The sequence below is a fragment of the Lepisma saccharinum genome, chromosome 20 (assembly GCF_977018435.1).
Source record: "Lepisma saccharinum chromosome 20, izLepSacc3.1, whole genome shotgun sequence".
NCBI lineage: Eukaryota > Metazoa > Arthropoda > Insecta > Zygentoma > Lepismatidae > Lepisma > Lepisma saccharinum.
In genome coordinates, this window is record NC_139248.1 from 43,420,864 (window position 1) to 43,438,181 (window position 17,318).

General features: G+C 35.5%; 1 protein-coding gene across 1 annotated transcript in view; it reads left to right on the plus strand.

Annotated features, from left to right (window-relative positions):
• LOC146003254 (phenazine biosynthesis-like domain-containing protein 2) overlaps nt 1-5,402 on the plus strand; it is an 88,065-nt gene extending 82,663 nt beyond the window's left edge. The window contains exons 6-7 of the mRNA XM_083141440.1: nt 4,421-4,483; nt 5,234-5,402. Coding sequence (XP_082997566.1) covers nt 4,421-4,483; nt 5,234-5,352 — 182 coding nt within the window. The 3' untranslated portion in view covers nt 5,353-5,402. The remainder of the gene's footprint in view (nt 1-4,420; nt 4,484-5,233) is intronic.
• Nucleotides 5,403-17,318: the final 11,916 nt, after the last annotated feature.

Here is a 17,318-nt window from a genome sequence, read left to right on the forward strand (position 1 = left end):
CCTCACACACTATCTTCAATCAAAACGTCCCCCGTGGAAGTAAAATACCTTCTCACTTCATTGCCCTTCCACCGGTCCCTAGGTTCACGTGAAATCCCCACAATATTCCTGCGTAGAACTGCCGACTCATTGGCTCTTCTTCTGTCTGCCTTATTCAACAAATGTTTCTCTGAGGGTGTGTTTCCGAAAAACTTCAAACGGACCAAACATTGTGCCCATTCACAAAACTGGAGATAAAAAATGTGTAAAATCCTATAGACCAATCTCACTTCTATCGCCACAATCAATTATTTGTGGAAAAATCATCAAAAACAGGTTACTTCAGTTTACGTCACCGTATATCAATAGAGCACAACATAGTTTTCTTCAAGGCAGCTCTTGCCTAACAAATCTTTCCATCTTACTTTTGCATGCTGCCAGAGCTATTGATAATAAATCCCAACTTGACACTATGTATTTGGATATTTCGAAAGCTTTTGACAAAATTAATCATAAATTTCTTCTACATAAATTATCATCCAGATTTAACATCCATGGAAAATTTCTCTCTTTACTGCAGGACTACCTCCATGAGCGTGAACAACGTGTTGTTCTTTCAGGTACCTCTTTTAACTTTCTTCCCGTTTTGTCTGGAGTTCCTCAGGGGAGTGTCTTAGGCCCACTCCTATTTCTTCTGTACATGGATGACCTTGACCTCACTGAGAAACTGTCCTCCCTCCCTATCAATATACTTTTGTTTGCGGATGATTGTAAACTCTTCAAGCAGATCTCATCGCATCATGACGTGACGATTCTTCAAAATGATCTCACAGAACTTGTTAAGTGGTGTCGTCAGTGGAATCTAGAATTACACCCTCAGAAATGCTCATTCCTTACGTTTTCCCTAAAAAAGAACAAAGTGGTGTCTGCTTATGCTATTGAAAACAAAATCCAAAAAGTTTCCACTCAAAAGGACCTAGGTATTATCATGGATGAAAAACTCACTTTTTATTATCAAATTATAGCTACCACTAAAAAAGCCATGCGCCTTCTTGGCCTTCTATACAGATTTAGTGAAATTCAAAACCCATCATCTCTTGCCTTATTCTTTAAATCTTTCATCTCGCCCATCCTTGACTACTGCTCCCCAATTTGGGCAATTGCCTCAAAAACCAATCTCACCAGAATAGATTCTGTTCTCAGTTTCTTTCTTGCCATTGTTCGCCATAGAATACCTTCTTTCCGACATGTATCCAATCAGACACCATGACTGCTGTGAATATTCACTCTTCAACCTTATAACTCCATTAAGCCTTGTTTCCATGATTATGAAAAACTAAATATGCTGACCAAGGCAGTAATTAATTTTATTAAAAAACATAAACTAACGTAACGTTTCAACCTTCTAGCAAGGTCTTCTTCAGACTCTGTATCAAGTACAAAAGTAACCAGATACAACAAGAAGGGTAATATATATACACAAACATTACTCCCTCCAGACTATTTAGAAAGTTGTTTGGAACTTTCTAGCAGATGACTTTCACTTTCCAACTTTACTTTCACCTAAAAGGCTAAACACTTCCATATAGAATGTGGTTGGACTTTTTAATCTCACGCTCTTTTCCCTTCATTTTTCTTCCTTCTCCTCTCCTCTTTTTCTCTTGTCCTTTCCACTCTTTCCAACATCTTCTTCCATTCTTTGTTTAACTTCAGTCCCCCATTCCAGTTCATTGTGTCTTCTTCGCCTTTCTTCTCTATTTCCTTGGCTTCCTTCCATTTTCTCACTAGCATTCTCTTCTCCCTTCCTATCTGCTTAGCCTCATCCCACTCTATGTCATGTCCTGTTTCTCTCGTGTGTTTAAATATTGCATTTCTCTCTCTCTTAAGTCGTACATCATCCCTATGTTGTTTCAACCTGTCTTTCAGCCTTTTTTTTCGTTTCTCCTATGTACACACTCTGACATTCTTTACATTTTACTTCGTAGATAATCCCTTCTTCTTCCTCTTCTCTGTTTTCCTTTTTCTTGTTAGCATTCCTCGCTATTCCTAAGATGCTTCTTCCTCCCTTCCTGTAAGTTTTAATTCCTGCTTTCCTAAGCACTTTGCATATCTTTTCTGTGGTCTTCCCCATACTCCTTATTCCAAACCTTCTCTCCTCTTTTTCTTTCTCTTCCAATTCTCCCCTGCCCTTTTTCTTACTTCTTCTGTTTATGTCCAGTCTATCCTGCTTCTCATAGCCATTCTTTTCCAGCTGTTTCCATAGGCTATTTATTTTGCCTTCTTTTTCACATTCTTTCATGCATATTTTCTTGATTCTGTCCTCCATATTCTTTATAAAATTTATTTTTGTCACCTCACTTACATCACTTCTTTTGTGGCAGAATACCCCTGCTGCACACTTCTTCTGATGCCAAGCGGTTTCAATTTCTTGTCCTCTTTTCCTTTTCATCAATATATCTAGATAGCTTAACTTGTCTTCTTCTTCTATTTCAAGTTCCAATAATATCCCTCTTTCTTCATCTTGAATTTCTTTGGCAAAAATGTCAAGCTGCCTCTTCGTTCCCTTCCATATGCCAAAACAGTCGTCCACATATCTGCAAAACAGAATCATTTTGTCACCTCCCTTTTCTATCACTTTCTTTTCCCATTCATTCATAACCAATTCAGCCAATGCTGGGCTTAGACTGGAACCTATATTTAGTCCTTCACTCATTAACATTATTTTATCTCCCATTATACTGTAACCGTTATTCCAAATGGTTTCCAGCGCCTTCACTACCCTTTCACTATCCCATTCTCCTATAATTTCTTGTCCCATTCTCTTTTTAATAATGTCCAAAACGTGTCCCCTCTTGATGCTCGGGAACATACTTTTCACGTCTAAGCTAAACATTGTCGTCTTCATCTCATTTAACTTAAGTCTGGACATAAACTATAGACTGGACATAAACAGAAGAAGTAAGAAAAAGGGCAGGGGAGAATTGGAAGAGAAAGAAAAAGAGGAGAGAAGGTTTGGAATAAGGAGTATGGGGAAGACCACAGAAAAGATATGCAAAGTGCTTAGGAAAGCAGGAATTAAAACTTACAGGAAGGGAGGAAGAAGCATCTTAGGAATAGCGAGGAATGCTAACAAGAAAAAGGAAAACAGAGAAGAGGAAGAAGAAGGGATTATCTACGAAGTAAAATGTAAAGAATGTCAGAGTGTGTACATAGGAGAAACGAAAAAAAAGGCTGAAAGACAGGTTGAAACAACATAGGGATGATGTACGACTTAAGAGAGAGAGAAATGCAATATTTAAACACACGAGAGAAACAGGACATGACATAGAGTGGGATGAGGCTAAGCAGATAGGAAGGGAGAAGAGAATGCTAGTGAGAAAATGGAAGGAAGCCAAGGAAATAGAGAAGAAAGGCGAAGAAGACACAATGAACTGGAATGGGGGACTGAAGTTAAACAAAGAATGGAAGAAGATGTTGGAAAGAGTGGAAAGGACAAGAGAAAAAGAGGAGAGGAGAAGGAAGAAAAATGAAGGGAAAAGAGCGTGAGATTAAAAAGTCCAACCACATTCTATATGGAAGTGTTTAGCCTTTTAGGTGAAAGTAAAGTTGGAAAGTGAAAGTCATCTGCTAGAAAGTTCCAAACAACTTTCTAAATAGTCTGGAGGGAGTAATGTTTGTGTATATATATTACCCTTCTTGTTGTATCTGGTTACTTTTGTACTTGATACAGAGTCTGAAGAAGACCTTGCTAGAAGGTTGAAACGTTACGTTAGTTTATGTTTTTTAATAAAATTAATTACTGCCTTGGTCAGCATATTTAGTTTTTCATCTTCAACCTTTCGTCGTGATCTAGCTTACATGAATTTTTATACAATATAATAAATGGCAAAATCAGAACTGATCTCCTAATCAGTGAATTTACACTTAAGGCACCCCAAAAGCAAACGTGCAACCTGCAACTCTTTCACAACCCAACCAGGCTATCCCTTCTACAACGCTCCTTGTTTTACAGGCTGCCAGAAATCTACAACAAACTTCCCCTGGATGTAGATAATTTCCTTCCAGAAAGTAATTTTTGTCCAATACTGACCAAGAACATATAAATCTATCTCATCTTGTTATTGTTTTTATCTTTTGTAATCTTTTGTTTCTACTTTATGTTGTTTCAGTGTAAAATGACCAAATAAGACTGAATCTGAAACTCTGAGTAAATAAATGAATAAATAAATAAATCGTATTTTTTTAATAATTTATAAAAATATTGCTGTATAATAATAATAATAATAATATCAGTAATAATTATGATAATAATAACAATTATTTTTTATAATTTATAATGTTTAAGTTTTAGCAATGACCTGAAGCAGTTACAATAATTTTTGGAGACGCCCATGATGTTCAGATACATTCAAGCTTAGCTGTCTATTGATTGTTGTTTCAGGTTCTGCTCACGCGGTTCTTACTCCTTATTGGTCGAAGGAGCTTGGTAAAGACATTATGTTAGGTATGTACGTAGAATAACATTTTATAAATACGAGATACTTTCATAATTTTTATGATAATTATATCGCAGATCGTAACGTTTATTGAAAATATTTGTAATGTCTATGTCCGAGTATATAAAAATTACATATGATTTATAAATAGTTTTTCCAAGTTTTTCAGGTACTGCGTGTTTTGTACAGTATGAATGTAATTATTTTATATGTTATAGAAACTAGAATAAATTCTTTGAAGCGTTATTAAAAAATCAGATTTTTACTTTTTCATTAGTAATATTTCGTAGACGTATTTCATTATTTTCTTTCTCTCTTCCAACATGATATTTTCAGTTTTTATTGCTTTAGCTACTATGGTATGTATCCTTAATTTTTTTTCATTGCCAAATCTTGGTTCTGGGACATTTACAGAGCTGAAATTAAAATAAGCTTACATTTGGTGTTGATAATTAGTTTATCTTGTTTTTGTATTTCTCTTATTGACACTTTTGCCTAGTCGTGTCTGTAACAAGTTGAAGAGAGAGACATGCTTTGACGTTCATTACACAAACGAAGTATTATTTAATGATAGCAAATATTTCCACGTTGAAATGAACGGTAAAGAATCAGTTACTTACATATTCAAACAAAAAAATACAAAATCAATTATAGCTTTGAAAAATAGAAATCTATCAAAATTCATGAAAACAATTAATTATACAATTCCAACTGGACATTATAATTTTTATTCTGAATGTCTTGTTTCACCCCAACAGCCCATCAGTGTTCGAGGCGAGGAGGGGAGATCTTCGTGAGAATGGCTGAGGACGGGAGGGTGGAGATCAGTGGCCATGCAGCTGTGGTTCTCAAAGGGCAAATAAATGTGCAGCAATAGAAGAAGAAGTTAACTGCCTCATTCTGCAATAGCAATTACAACTGTTCTATTTGAAGGAATAAAATATGTCACTGGAAAATATATCTTATCTTTCATCAACTAAACTGTCTTCGAATAAGTTGCAGTCTCAGTCTTTTGCATTAACTATTACAATATGAAATACACATTTTTTTATTCTCTGGTTCTCCAATCAAATATTTATAAGACTACTCTCGTTCCAATTTCATGATATCTTGGAGAGAGAATTTAGTTACTTTGTGCTGAGAAAACTGTAGGGCTGTACTGTACTAAGGCTTCACCTGTTTTCAGCACTCATCTATTTCCTTTGAGTTTCTTTTTACAATATAATTGATATATTACAGAAACTATTTCGTAGAACATTGTGTGATCAACATTCACAGAAAAAGTTGGAGTCATGAGCTTGATGATCGAAGAGAATAGTTACAGAAGTACGTAGCTGACTAAAATGTAATTTATCTAGTTTTGGAAAGTTGAGCTTCTTTGTGTTCATTAGAAGTACAACTAAATAAGATGCCTCTACGAAACGAAGTCTATCTCTAGGAAGATGCTGCGAGCATAGGCGTAGCTACGGGGTGTGCCGGGTGTGCTGTGATTTTGCTGCAAAATATGCTATTAAAAATGTAAAAGACCTCATTTTTTCCCTTGTGCACACCCAAATATAAAGTTCTAGCTACGCCTATGGCTGCGAGACGAAAACTTCCAATGAGAGTCATCAAGAGATCAATGTTTCCCTAAGGTACGAGCTATCTGGTACACATTGCTTCTAACCAGCAGACACAAACTTCATTTTCCAAAACTAGTTTCATTTTTATTTAATCATTTTTCATTATTTTCGTTTTTTCATTATTTTCGTTGGCACTTATATGGACACTAGAACCTCGTATTGCATAAAACAAACTATAGGTGTACAATCTACTCAGCAATATTTATGTGTCGCACAATATCCACTTCTCATAGTGACAACTCGGTGACATCATTGGAATTTCGTAGAGTGCCCGTCAAAGAAAGGTGATTTTCATTTGGAATTAAAGTTTCTACGTTTCCATGTACTACCTAATGTTTTTATTAAGAGTGGAGGATAGTTATGGTTAGATTGAAGACTTACTGTAATTATTTGTTAATGCATTAACTTTTTCCTAAACTGTAGGTATTTAATTTTCGATTTTTTGGTGGGGTAGGCGACTGTTGGCGATCTTTGCCTATCCGTGGTGTAAAAGGTGACCCTTTCTCAAGGCAGTTAAATATCAATCCACGTAGTATACCCTGAACTACATTTGCAGACTAACGAGGCTCTGGCGTCTGGACCCGTGGCCAGTATAATCCTCTATGGGTTCATCTATTTCAAATTATCACCATTCATCCTTATCTTCGCAATTAGCCAAATGTGGCAGAGACGCGAAGTAAAGTCTATCAAATCATTCAACCTATGCTTCTCACTGGTGCCTCTCTTGCAGGTATGCTCTGTATTACATCAGAAGCTTTGTCCCTCTGCCACAACGGTGGCGTTTTAGTAGCACATTTTATATCTTAGATAACTTGTCAGTGAAAAAGAAAAAAAAATCTCACTAATGTAGCGTGTAACCTGGCAACACTGTGCTTTTTATCAGCGCTGAAGGTCAAAAGAACAACTTTCATATTAAAGAGCCTCGAATTGCATCCAGACGAAAATCTGCAACCGTAAGTATTGTTTGTTCATTTTTACTCTATTTGTGGAATCATTTCATTAGACTGACATTAGTCTATACTAATATACTAAGGAAGTGCAAGAACTTTGTTGGCGAAGAGAAAGAATGAAGTCAGATGCTTTTTTCGTCTCTGAACGTTGAACGTCTGCAAAATCTTGATAAGATCGAGAGAGGGAATTTGCACACGAAGACGCGATATCTATTATTGTGGATAAATAACTTCCTTCGCTCATAGTAAATGTGTTTTCTCGGCTCTTAAAAGTTTTAATTCTATTTACATTTTCAGACTAAAAATCGAACCATTGAAAAGTTACGTTTTAATGTAATTGACTTACAGACTTTAAGTTACAGCTACATTTATTCCCGTCAAAAGTTACATTTACTGTTATTTGGAACAATTGAATGCTAATTGTAATTGCGTCACAACTTGTTACTTACAAACACAGTTGCTTTGGTTACAGTGCATACAATATATATATTTAATGCACTTTACATCGACACTAGTTAGAATTGCTGTTATCGTTGTTGTTTAAGTCCACTTTATGCACAGATATGCTAATCGGGACAGGACCTACAGTTTAAAGTGGGATCCGAACCACTGTGCAATACCTCCACAGGGTATCGAACCAAGGACAACACTACATGGTGCCCCAAAGTCCCTCAGGGGAAACTGTATATGGAATACTAAGAATTCAATTTAAAGTGTTGTTAAGAGTTCCACCGGGCAAACGGTGTTATGCATTAGCGTTATCTGTGTAGAGACTGCTGAATGATTTGCGACAAGAAATTGAAAATACTTTTGATGAACTAAACGCAAATAAGGGTTTGTTATCAAAGATATGTGAATCTGTGTATCATCGTTGCTTAGGATGTATTGCAAATGATGGGATAAATGTTGAGCATGCACGGTAGATTGTGTTCTCTTACCTTTCTCCATCAATAAATACACATTTCCTTACTACAAGTATCATAATTTTGTTCTATCCTAGGGGAAACTGATTTTTGGGGCACCCTGTCGATCGAGAATTGTGTGGTCGACAACGACCTCTTCACCGAAAGATGCAGGTTCGAAACCTGGCCTGGACTCGTAGACCAGGAAAAATGGACTTCACCCATAATCAATTAGGAGAAAGCTGAATTTTTACGGACGTTTAGATTCTATTAGCGAACCATTTTCACAAGAGTCCTCAAATGTCCACATTTGCATACAGGGTGATTCGAAAATCCCTTAACACCTCCTATAAAATGTAAAGGAGTTAAGCTGGGTACAATTGGCCATGATAGAAACAGGTTAGGCTTAAGGGAACCATATTTTTGTGTTCCAAGTGGACGTCCATCGTATTGGTGGCCGCCATATTGAATTCAACTTTAAAACTTTAAATTTTTAAATGGGATGTGATGTTCCAAATCAGGCTAGAATTTCACGAGAAATGCAATGGTGAAGGTTTTTTAAACCTATCTTTTAATCAGGAAAAAGTTATGACTGCATGATTGCTACAAATGTCTCATTTTCCAGGTGTGACGAAACAGTGCCAGAATGCTCCTAATGCGTGAGGAAATCGTACTGCTGTCTAGGGAGAGAAATTCATGTGACATTGAAAATGATTTTAATCAACGACACCCCCAACAAGATTCAGTATCGCATGTGACAGTTGTGTAATTGGTCGAGACACTATTTGATTTTTGTTATTTAGCGTCGCTTTCCTGCCACTTTTGACTAATCGCGGCAACCAGGTTGGATGATATGATGAAGTTGCTGAAAGGAAATTGACAATGACAACACATACCAGGCCTGGATTAGAACCCGGGATCTGTGGCGTCGTAGTTAGCTGTGCTAACCACTCTGGCACGCAAGTCGGTTTATTTTCTTGTTGATATTGCCTTTGTGAATTGTCAATTTGTATACTCTAATAACTTTAATAATACTGCTGAAAATGAAAATAACACTGAAAATGTAACACGCGGGAAAAACGTATTTCGAAGAATGAACTACTTACACTATAAAGTCTACTTGTGAAGCTGTTTCTACCTGTCTACTAGAAAACACTCCCAAAGTGTCTGTTTTTATATTTCAGATTTGTCACTAGAACAGTAGAACGTCTTGCACATATTCTTGGATTATCGTCATATGACCGTAATAAGTTGGCTGGACTAAATTTACATAATTTTAAAAGCGAAAGGAAACGAAACGAAACCTACAGCTCTGGTATAGTCTTACACTCACTTATTCTCTCTTTAATGAATAATAGGCTGCTATTGTTGGATGTATCCACTCGTCTTAGGAAACATTGCTTAGCGTCTCGTTTGTAATTACTAAATGAAGACATCTCTAACCAATATGGAGACTAATGGAAGTTAGGGTTACACCCTCACTGCTGTGGAAGCTGAACGGTGCGGGCAACTAAAGACAGGGTGTGACAAAATACGGGTCGACGAATGATGAGGGTGCAACGAAAGATAGGAACAGATTAAAGACAGGAGGCAACGAGGCAAATGTTGAAATATTATAGGCGACGAATGATGAGGGGGCAACGAAAGGTAGGAAGCTATTAAACCTGGTGTCGACATCTTCATTGCTTTAATAGCAATGTAGTGTTTAGGGATGTGTTAGAGAAAGGATGGAAATATATTAGTGGAAAAAGTCCAGACTATAGGGAGGATGAGTACAAGTTTTGTCAATGCAATATCTGCAAACAAACAACGGTTTGACATGGCGGTATGATGGAATGCATTATCATAAATAATCATCACTTGACCACATAGACGACCTGGTCGTTTCCTTCTGATGGCCTCCCTTAAATGCTGAAGTATCTGGTAATAGTTACTAGCATTCTCAGTGCCTCAACTTTTGAGGTATTTCACCAGTAAGACGCGATGCGCATCCCAGAAAACAGTATCCGAAACTTTTCTGGCTGATGGAATCGCCTAGAAGTTCTTACTGGGTTGCTTCAAAGGCACAACACCATCTCGCTACATGCTGCCTTAACATCACCCCTGTACTATAAACTTCCAACAGTTCCCTATGGTCCTGGGCAACCGAAATATTTTACACTGGAAGAAGCGAATCACAACCCTCAGTTCCGCTCTTGACAAATTTTCCAACCGTGCGGTCACTTTGAACAGTCACTGGACATCTACTTCTGGGCAAAATGAAACACATCTACACGTGCAACGAAATATACATGATACCAGTACACACATATATTGACTTGACTCTACTACAGCTACAGTCAAATTTATGTCCTCGGTAATTTTTTTTCTTGATTACTATATTGCTTAAAATATAAGTAGGCATATGATGCTTTTGTATCAAGCTTATGCAAGATAACCTAATTGCGGAATTGGAACCGGCTTCCTTGTGGATGTCCTTTACCGAAAATAAGTGTCACACCTTGAACGATATCCATGAACCTTAATGCAAAATTGGTGGTAAGAGGTGTCAATGTCAATGTGTTCTTGAAGGATGTAACTTAACCTTACCGGTCTATATTCAATATCTATGCCGTCATGGTGGTGTTTTTCGTTATGCAATGATATCATAGGTCTCCGTCTCACATCGCTCGGCAGTCCGCCTCGGGAGAACTTGCTGACTTAATCGTGGAAATCTCATGATTGTTCTTGACTGGGTTGCGCATTTGCTACCCTACACAAAGTGACGTCCCACTCCGTAAACAAAATTTCAACCAGAAAAACATGCAGCATGGGCCGTGTTTGTATCAATTTGATATCGCTTTAAAAATAATAATAATAATAATAATAAAACTGCGAGGCCGTCGGGTCAACAAGGGTTGGTGCATCGGAAACGTTGGCGTAATCCCTTTAATATAAGAATTACCACGCGGTCTGTAACAGCGTGCGGACAGCGTTCCTTTAATACTCCCTCTGTCCCATAATTATTGTCCGGTACACTTTTGTTTGTTGTCCCATAATAATTGTCTGATAGGCAAACTGGGACATTGGTGTATACAGAAGAAGAAAATTAAACATGGGAATGAACCATACAACGTTATTACTCAACTATAATTATGGGACAGAGGGAGTATAAAAATCACCGCGGGGGACTCCGACCCCTTTTGAGATCACAAGACACCGCATGCAGGCATTACCTTCTCTATCTGAAAGCCTGATGGCTTGCTCCGTGCACGTGACTAAGCGTCATCAACTGGAGACGAGATAGCCGCCATGTTTGATTTGCTTCTTCTGAATCAATGTTGGACCTTTTTTGTGAATATGGAATTGTAATGCAAATTTAAGAACTGTAATCGAGTTTACATGACGTATAAACATGCTTAAATGTGCAAGAGGTATGGTGTATAAGTGTTGTGTGCTCAATTGCAGAGGCAATTATGATGAAAATGGTAAGAGTAACGTTCATATTTCTTCAAGAAGTTGCTGAAAATGAGAAATGTTTAGGGCAATTCCATGTGATTTGGTTCCTACGAAAAGATACAAGCTAAGTAATAAAGGTTTTATACTCATAATTAAATGAGAGTAATAGTTCATGATGTAAACATTTCATGTGTCCGGAATGGGCATCTAATATACCTACTCTTAAATGTGGTCATGTTTTATCTCTTGTCAACAATTTTTTTTAGAAATAAGAAATAATTTACCCTGAATTACAAACATTGATTAACGTTAAGATTATTGCTTATGATTGCAAATTAATCTGTTTCAAGATTTAGTCAACGTTTAAAATATTAGCTACGTTCGTGTCTACCAAAGCAGTTTGTTGCTGCACATTTTATGCAAGAATTCGATAAAATATTCATATTATTTACATAAATTTTCAGTTTCAAAATATGCTTAACGAAAGAAAGCTATACAACGGTGCAAAGTTGATACATGTGTACATTTTCATTCTGATTTTATCCCGCTATATGCTTCTTTATGCTAATCGGAGGCTAATGGAAGATATGTTGTGCATTCAAATACAAGGGTGCGACGTGTAACAAGAACTTCGATCAAATATTCGTGTGTAAAACTATCCAAGAACATATTACTTATGTTTCAAATACAAATGTTTTCACACAGAAAGCATTTTATTACCTGGCTATATTAATATGAACTACAAATGTATTAAATTTTATAAAACTGTTTCATATGAACTGCTTTTTATTTTTTGTCTTTGTGAAGCTTCAATGTTCGTAACTTTGATTATTAAATCAGTGATAATGTTTATTGTTTCATAATGTATTAACATTCTTCACGATTTTATTAACAGTGTAAAAACAGTGTAAAGAAATATTCCAAATGTTTATTTCGCAAGTAAACCCTAAGATCGAAATATTAATCTGCTTTTTTTTTAATGAAACTGTTGAAACTCATAAGTTATTGTCACAGATCTTACTATCAACAATGAAAAGATTCAATTTGTTTATTATCTTCGTTCAATAAAGTCAATAGGATCGAAATTACAATGTGACAAATCATTTAGGTTTAGTCTTTATTCACAGATATGTAACATTGCCCTTGCACCAATTTCTTTCGCTTTTGCTGAAAGGTTATAGAAATTAAGTTTTTGTATTGAGATTGTATAGCTACGCAGAATATCTGCATATCTGGTTGATTAATTTTGGGTAAAGTTAAAGACAATTTAATTGATTAGGTAACTTGGAAAGTTTACGGTCAACCTAACATGGGGGGTTCTGATTTAATAAATTGATTTTACATACAAAAGTTCATACAAAAGCGGGTACGAGTTTTACTGTAGCTGACAAATATTCCCGATAATATTTTTCAAAGATATACAATGTTTAAATTTTTCCGCCAGGAAGTTTCTAACTGTTTTCAACTCTTTCTTTGAGCTATGGTAGGAATTTTTGTTGTGACCATAGTTACTTCCTGAATGAAAATTTTGGTGTAAATATTCAATATTATACTTTTTTCTTCTAACTATATTCTTCGTCTGGAGGGTAAATGCCAAAATTGAACTTCATAAAAGAAAAAAATATACCTTAATTCTCTACGTTAAAATTACGACAAGGGGTTTACAGCGTTAAGACGATCGCCTCCAGATGATGACGTCTTGACTAAGCGCTGTGGCCTGAACCTCAAGATGGTCTTGATGCAGGGCACCAATCCTTCATATCACGGAAAAAACAAAAGCGCCGCGCAAGCCCTACTGGTGTTCTGTAATATAATGTACTCATAAGAAAGGCTGCTTACTTGAAATCAATGGTAACAGATTCCGGTTGCGAGAGCCTGAAAATATATATAAGTATGGATGAAACTATTAACTAACTGTTACTCGAAAAAATGACTAAATCACGCAGTCAAATAAAGTAACTAAATGCTAGTTTTCACTTTTGACCGAAATTTTGTCGGAGATATTTTGAGTACTACTTGCTGTGAAAACGTACTATTTTTTTTTTCATTTTTCACTCTCTCTGTTACAGTGAAGAAACTAAATCCACTTCGGTAATAGTTAAGTACATAAAGAATGTTTCTCCTTCCTTAAAGACAGAAAATATGCTGAACATGCTCCTTCATACACATGGTCTCATGAGATACCTTAATTTAATTTGCTATTTCATATCAAGAATTTCTATATGTTTAATGATCGCATCACATTTAGCTAGAAATAAGATGCAATGTCTTGAAAATTCTAGTCCTAATCACAACAGAACTGATTTTATTTTGGGATATTTTATTTTATTTTCTACATCTATAATTCAATCACTATGATAAATTGTCAACTGGTGTTACAATACAAATGACGAAAGAACAAACACAAAGAAGATTGTGCAGTTGCCGTCGTTCATCAATTATGTGGGTAATAATAACTTTCAGAATTCACGAAGACGAAGGCAACCTTCTATGGGCCTATTACATACCTAGATTACCTGAATGTTTGTATGAACGAAAACGCAGCAAATCACCTTTTTTATATAAATGTTTATCACACTTCTTTTTACAACTGTTATTCTTGTCACCATGGCAATGTCAATGTTGCCAAGCACATTAACATAATAAAACTGATCATAGATTCGAATCAAACGTTATTCAACAGGAACTTGAACATTAACATAACATTTTAAGTTTAAAGTACATCATAATTATATCTGTACATGTAAACAATGAATATAAGAAAATAAATGAAATTGTGCTGTCAGATAGAACAGTCACAACATTCCCCCTTCCTCGGGGAAGAAAATGACGAGTCGTCAGAAACTTTTGAGTCACCCTATAGCAATTACATATTGATACGAGGAGTTTTCTTCATAATATTTGTAGGTAAACTAAGTACATATCAAGAAGCCAACCTAAGATATATTCCCTTTTGGAACCTAGGTACTCTTTATCATGGAGTCATACCTCCTGAAGCATGCATAGCTTCTGGGTACCTTACATTTAGGATTATTATCCATTTAACATTAAAATAATACACCACTCTCTATATTTTTAACTCTTCTTTTCTTAGGACTAGAGCCTAAATTCTCAGTATCCATTAATTAAAAATTGTCAGTTCATCCTCTTGACCTCAACTTCTTTACTTGAAAGTAAAATATCATATTTATTTCTCCTCGATGATAAATAAAATCTAACTCTTACTTACGTTTTTCAAACTCATGTAATTAATGTTGATTAGCTATAGGCAATAATCGTTTTAACAGACTCAATGCTTTCAATACTTATACATTCGTACAAGATAACATTATTACAATATCATGCACTTATTCATCATTATAAACTTCAAATGTTTTTGTTACATGAAGATAATATTTAACTCGAACATATACAACATTGTAAACAAGATAAAATAGCAAAGATTGTGTTGAAACTCAACTTTTACATGAACATCAATGTCGAAACATTTTCCTTTTCGAAAAATTCAATCTGAGAACAATGATTGCTTAACAGTATAACAGTTCATGGACACAATAACAATAATAGAGTATAAGAAAGTTCTTAAACTTATAAACTCCTAAACTCTGTACCGCGGATGCTTGAAAATCTAAGATCACCTGTGGCATTTATATAACCTCACACTCGATGTAGACTGATCAAACTTTTTACATGCAGTTTCTCTACAGTCAAAATTAGGAGCGTTTACTTTCAAAGAATTACTCATAGTCCTTGCTTGATATTTCGTTTCTTGTTTGACTAACTTCATTTGGCCTTTCACACATTGGACATACACTAGTTGAAGAAGGGTTTGTAGAAAACCTAAAACTAGTATGTTGTTCGTTACTGGCGTTTACTGGACCTTGATCGTTCCCAGAACGCCAATTAAACCAAGGTAACTTAATATACTATAAGGTAGCGCCATCCGAAAATTGCCGATCATGCACGAACGCGTGACGTCATGTGGGAGGATCGGTTATGCTCGGTGCCCCTTCGGTTATGTTCGTTCGGGGCTTGGCAGAAGCAAACGGCCGCTATCATTTCTATGCGAGTTTCAGAGAGGGAAAGTGTTTCATTACTTTGAGGGGTAAATATTAATTATCATACTTCGGGATGGTATTGAGGTATTCCTTTAATGATTAGTAACATAATTAAAACACGCTACTTTTAAAAGAGGGGAAAATTGCACGTGCAAAAGTATTGTAAAAATTCATTTTTCTGAAACATGATCGATATATTACAAAAGAAGGTTGTCCGTGTTCTAATTAGAATTTCAGATTTCATCATTTCATAAATCGTATTATGATTTTAATAAGAAACGTTGCATGCTAAAGAAGAATTGCATAGTGAAAGAGTTACAAAGAAAGAATTGATTGACAGATTTGGTTTATTTTTGCCTTTCTGTCTTTCTTTAAATATGAAAGGAAAACCCATAAGAGGAATCTCTTTCTTTGTTTCCACAAGCCGGCCTCCTTGGCGTAGTGGTTAGCACATCGCACTTCAACGCCAGAGATTTGGGTTCGAATCCTGGCTTGGGCATGGATGTTTGTGAGTGTTCATTCATCATTTCATCACTCATCCCTATCTTCGCAAATTAGCCAAAAGTGGCACAAGAAGCGAAGTAAAATGAAGCAAATCAATCAATCAATATTTGTTTTCACATATACTATCACATTTACTAAATTCTCAATTTTCCCATTAAGGACAAATCAATATCTTGCCCGATTGGATTCGAATCCGGGATCCCTGGCGTCGAAGCACGATGTGCTAAGCACTACGCCAAGGAGATCGACAGAGGCCTCCGAAGTACTACGGGCTCACAGAACGTCACAGGAGTACTATCGGATTATAAATTATGGATATTAGAGTTTGGATAATAAATAAATAAATTATATAATATATAATCTATAAATAAAAAAACACCCGTTCTTTATTTATAGAATCTCAAAGAGAGCGATAGTTTGCCAAACTAAAAAATAATCCTATCTTGTTCTCACGATAATAAAAATAGAAAGCATAATAAAAAATAAATAGGTAACTATAGATTGACACAGAATTGAATAAGCTGAATTTTGATGTAACTCGTTTTTATGTGGTTCTACTGATTAAGTTTTAATTGGAGTCCAAACTTGAATATCCGTAATTTCTAATCCGATAGCAGTCCGGTATAATCTATTTACAACATTTAACACAAAGAAGTACAAATGCCTAATATTTAGTTTTCTGACTAAATAGTTCCTTCTTATTCATTCAGAACGTTGCAATCATTTCCAGGAACATTTCAAATTTTACATAACATCAGAAAGTATTAAAATTATACTGATATACTTAAAATCCAATCTTTACCATTCACCATAATGTAACTTTATTTTTGAAGTTATCAAATGAAAGAAGCAATATATATACAATCTAGATAAAATTTTACTCTGCATTTGATACTTACTCTAGATTCGAAAGAATTCCCAACCTTCTTCATATATTTATTTACTGTACAATAATTTACGTACGGATCAAAGTTCCACATGCAAAATTTTTTTGAAAAGTTTTATGTGGAGGAAGAATGGTGAAATAGTTTGTAAGATAGTAGTTTCAGACTTTGAAAACGCAATTCCAGTTTGTAATTTGCAGATATTTTTAATTTGTCTGGTTCAAATTTGGCTGCAAGTTATCGTTGTCATAGTTCTAAAAAGTATTTTTTTTCGTATTAAGAACTTTACATACAAACGCGTGCAGAAGATGAGTCAAAGTGTACAGTACTAATTTAACTAAGTTAACCTACTCGAAATACTTGATGAGTGCTAGGAACATCAAACTTAAATGTCTTAACCTACTAATTCAAGCCTATAGAAATAGATCTTTGATCACACGGTAATTGAAACGCTTTGAGAATATCGATGAAAATATCTTAGTTTA